This window comes from Protobothrops mucrosquamatus, unplaced genomic scaffold (assembly GCF_001527695.2).
Source record: "Protobothrops mucrosquamatus isolate PMUCROS unplaced genomic scaffold, P.Mucros_1.0 scaffold1087, whole genome shotgun sequence".
Classification (NCBI taxonomy): domain Eukaryota; kingdom Metazoa; phylum Chordata; class Lepidosauria; order Squamata; family Viperidae; genus Protobothrops; species Protobothrops mucrosquamatus.
In genome coordinates this window covers 442,900-447,798 of record NW_015387313.1, presented here as the reverse complement: position 1 = coordinate 447,798, position 4,899 = coordinate 442,900, and the positions used below count along the sequence as shown (strand labels likewise).

At 34.7% G+C, this 4,899-nt stretch overlaps 1 protein-coding gene across 1 annotated transcript in view; it reads right to left on the bottom strand.

The window, feature by feature from the left end:
* SCUBE1 (signal peptide, CUB domain and EGF like domain containing 1) overlaps positions 1-4,899 on the bottom strand; it is a 238,713-nt gene that overhangs the window by 76,604 nt on the left and 157,210 nt on the right. The window contains exon 5 of the mRNA XM_015820201.1: positions 2,111-2,236. Coding sequence (XP_015675687.1) covers positions 2,111-2,236 — 126 coding nt within the window. The remainder of the gene's footprint in view (positions 1-2,110; positions 2,237-4,899) is intronic.

Genomic DNA, 4,899 nt, shown 5'->3' with positions numbered 1-4,899 from the left:
AAGTCTGGTTTCCAGCAATAACAGTGCAAATGATGGCGATGTGACTGTGGGACATTGCAAAATGGTGGGTAAATGCAGGCCAGTTGCCGAGCATCTAAAATGTGGTCATATAATCATGGGGGGGGGGCAGACATTAGAACTTTGAATCTGGGTCATAAATAGCTTTTTTATTAAGTGTTGAAGACTTGATTATTTATACATATTTAAAATTTGTTTAATAGATTTCCAGTTCTCTCCACCCAAAAAATCAGAACTGACTTCCTGTTCCTTCAGAATTTCAAAATAGACACTTTCCTCACTCAAGGAGTATAAAAACTGTTAGATTTATCACTTGTAAGTCTAAAGGCTCCAAATTAGGGATCAGATGGCATAGCATATCTCAGCTTAAAGTTTATCATTATGAAATAAAATATTTTATGTTTTTCCTATATAGGCATATATTTATTATAGCATATCAGAGCACAAACCCAAGAGTTATCTGTGAGTCAACTATTGAGTCTTCTCAGGATCATGACTGCTCTCCCTTTGGAATCAGATCTGAAACTTATTTATCCACGTTACTCCAATATCTTTCTAGGTCAATTTTGATATAAAGAATAATTTTATTTTGAATGGGATAGATTTATATCATAAATATATTCACTATTGGAAGAAGTTCATAATGATTCTCTAAGGAATCTGTTATATTAACTGTAAATGAAACACCCTCAGAAGGTTTTTTAAAGAGTCTCTAAAATATTAAAATTAAAAATATGTCATTTAAGATTCCTTCATTCTTACAAAACTACCCCCCAAAAAATTAGTAGTATGCTGCCAGTCACATCACGGACTGTTTCTTTATGTGCCTGTGTCTTTCTGTGTGTGTATATGCATGCACCCATTTGTGTTTGTGTGTGTGTATGTGTATGGTTTTAAATCAGTTTTTGACTCTCAAAAACTGCCTGTAGTAGTCCCAGCAACTTTCTTGGCAAAGTGTTTGGGAAATAGGTTATCACTGCATCCTTCCTAGCCCTATGAGAGTGATAAGCATAAGGTCACCCAGCGGCTTCATGCTTAAAGCAGAACTAGAACTCGCTGACTCCCGGTTTCTAGCCTGATGCCTTGACCACTGCACTACACTGGCTTTCATTATGGACTGTTGTACTCAAAAAATATTTCTTGTGCTTTAGCCATCAGTCAAAACTCAATTTAAAATCTGAGAGTCAGTAAAGCAACAAAATCATGTTCACTCATTGGGGATCCTGGGGGCTACATTGTGTTTTGAAGCAACTCAAGAAAAGTAGAAGGAACATACTATGAAGTAAGGAATTAATTTTGTAAACTGCCCAGAGTCCCTTAGATTAGATGGGCAGTGTATAAATATTAGTAATAAATATTATTGAATGATTATTCAATTATAAAGTTTCCACTAGTCTTAGGCTATGAATCTAACTAGATTACCCATACATAATAATAACACAGCAGATATAACTGTGGTTGAAAAGAAGAGAGTACAGATAATTGATGTGGCAATATCAGGGATAGTAGAATAGAACAAAATATATATGAGATTACAAAATATCAAGCTCTGAAAATCAAAATGGAAAGATTATGGCATAAACCAGCTGTGGTGGCCAAAATCCTGGCTGGCACATAGAAAATCTGTGTATTGGCAAAATTTCCATCTATCAGTTGCAAAGGGCCACACTGCTTGGATCTGAACATATACTAACTACACCAATACATTATGACATCCTAGGTTTTTGGGAAGAACTTAATACATGTAAAGGCCCATACCAGTTAAAGAATTGGCAGCTCTAACTTTGCATTGTTGGGGACAGATAACGATAATTAAACTGGCTCAGGAGGCAGCAAATACAACCGAGAAGATTATCTAGGGTTGGGTATCATAATTTTCAACTACCATTTTAACTTCATAGCAACAGTTGGAAAATTAATCTGTTAAACCTACTAAATGATTCAATTTCTATTGCTTCTTACAGAAAAAAAAACCCTTCAGCAAAAAAGCTCTAGTCAATGAAATCAAACTGCTTTCCCGATTTTAAATAATAACAGCACTATAGAAAATAAAGCATATTGGACAATTGAAATTTTGCATACATCTACCTACATTTGCAATCCTTCTGGTTTTTGGCAAGTTCAAAGCCAGGTCTACATTCACAGGCAACCCCACCTTTGGGTGTCTCCCGGCAGATATGTTCACACCCATGATCTTTGTTCATGCAGTTCATACCCTCTGGGGAAAAAAGAGAGAAAAAATGAAGATGTTCTAAGAACAATCTGAACAATAATAAATTCTCAGCAATCATGTCTCCTTTCATAATATAGAAAATAGTACTCAGAATCTTTCTTGTACCCCCAAGGACATCGCTATGTATATTCATTGAATGAATATTCACTAATTTTTGTTTTAATGCACTCTTCCATTACCAAGATTAGGTTATACTGCATTTTAATACTTCAACATTTAAATGATATGATAAAAAGGTTTTTTTAAAAAATCATATTCACTGTAACTTAATATGCCAGAGAGAACATTCCTGAGAACTAGTTTGATGTTGTGATTAAGTGTTGATCTTGAAACCACAAGACTTAGTTCTCGCCTTCCTTAAGCATGAAATCTGGCTGGATGTTATTGGTCTAATCACTCTATTCAGCCCAACCCAACTTGCAGGATTTTTGTTGTGGGGAAAATAGGAGGCAGGAGCATTAGATATGTTTACTACCTTGAGTTTTATATAAAATATTTTATATAGTAAGGCAAGAAATAATAATAATAATAATAATAATAATAATAATAATAATAATAATAATAATAATAATAATAATAATAATAATAATAATAATAATAATAATAATAATAATAATACCTTGACCCCAAGTGAGGCACTACCTTGGCATGATTGTGGAGCTTGTGTGCTCTGAGGAAGATGAGAGCTATGCCAGAGTTCAACCATTCTGGATAGGTCTCATTAGAAGTCAAAGGGTGTCTCTCCCATAAAAAATATGGTAAGATGTAAATTACAGAAACTCATCACCTGAGTCAACAAGGACTGTGCCAGGAGTTGTAGTTTCTGGACAAATGAAAAATAGGCTACAGAACTCAGGACTATTGGCTCAGCAACTGGGGCCAGCAGCTGCAGAACTACTGGAAGAAAAGGTGTTTATCCATTGTAAATCTACAATGACTGAAAACAAAGAAATAATGATCTGAAATAACAACAAGAAGAGGATATTTGAGATGAATGCACCAGTTCTGGAAAGAACAATATCCCAAATCAGAAACAACAGAACAGAAGCTAGCAGATTAAAGTAGAATATTCATTGAAGCAGAATTGGAAGAATTGCAAAGGTCTACCCTGACCATAGAAATCAAAGTATTGCCAAAAATAACTCAAAGTATAAGGGCAAATGAGGGGGAGTTATAGATTTGGTCTATAAAACAATATAGAATTGTTTTATTTGGAACCAGGACCCTTTCCTCTGTCTAAGAAAGAACAAATCCCTCTAATTAAAGAAATAGAAGAAGAAATAGAAGAACTGAAACAAAGAATAACTGAGCATCCAGAACAGCACAAAAACCACGGAACAAGATTGCCCTCACTGAAGCTTCTTCAAAGAAACAGCTAGCACAAGAATTAAAAGATGCTAATTGCGTAAAACCAAATATACGCATCAGCTTACTATAAGAAACAAACCAACTAATCTATAAAAGAACTGCAGTTATAATTGTATACTTGGGATGCAAAATCAACAAAGAAGAGAAAAAACCAAAATGGAAGACCAGGCTAGAAAATCAGATTAGCAAATTGAGATTAGATGCAAGTAAGATAGAACAGATGAAAGGAAAGAAAAGACCAAAGAATACCTAATCAAGAAATACCACTTAGAAACAAGGAAGCTGAAAGAAGCACTGGAAATAATAAAGCAATAAATAACAGCTACAGCCAAGAAGATTAGCAGATATGAAGCTCAAATTGCAAATTATAGGCAAAATCTTCAATTTTAATCTAATCAGAAATGTTTCTACCAATCCATCAATGAAGAGACATTGACAAACTCACCGTCAGTCAATTGCAAAAGGCAGCTTTTTTCAGAACAGCTTACATCCAGCAACAAGATCTATAACCATCAAACATTCCCATCTGCCTATCCCAGGTCCTTGGAAAGGACTTGATAGGCAGAAAAAAATGCCAAATCCAGTCTGAACATCTGGCTGACTGTGCAAAAGATCACAATAATTAATATTCCTTGGAGATATAGAAATACTTCTATAGATTTGTAAATTTTGATATACATGACACAAACCTAACATACTATATACAACATATGTATAGATCCACACCCCTACATATACATAACAAATAAATATTAAACACTGTCCATCTTGAAAATATAACGGAAAGAGGAAGCTTGAGAGTTCACAAAGTTAATGCTGTATGGGGATGCAGAACTTGAATGACTGCTGCCATCTCGTAATCCTCCACTTTGCAGCCCAGACAATAATCTATGCCTATCTGCTCTCATTTTGCAGCACATGAAATTTATCTTCCACTCAACATAGGACTATATAAAGATACTTTGAATCTGCTCAGATTATTTATTTATGTAGCTTTTATTTTCTATTGTGATTGTCAAAAATCTTTTTGCTCTCTGATTCTGGCAAAGCTCTGCTGCGTCCTATCCCCTGTGTTTTACTGGAGACTCAGTCTAACATATTGAATCTGCAGCCTTATGGGTGGAAAGTACTATATACTGTTCATGTACAGAGTCCATGAACATTGCAAAAAGACTGACTTAACTATTGGACTGATACCAAAGAGTATATGCTTTTTAAAACAAAAATGACAAAAGTCCCACCGTGAATGCAACATTTTTAGTTTTTTCTTGTCCTGCTCT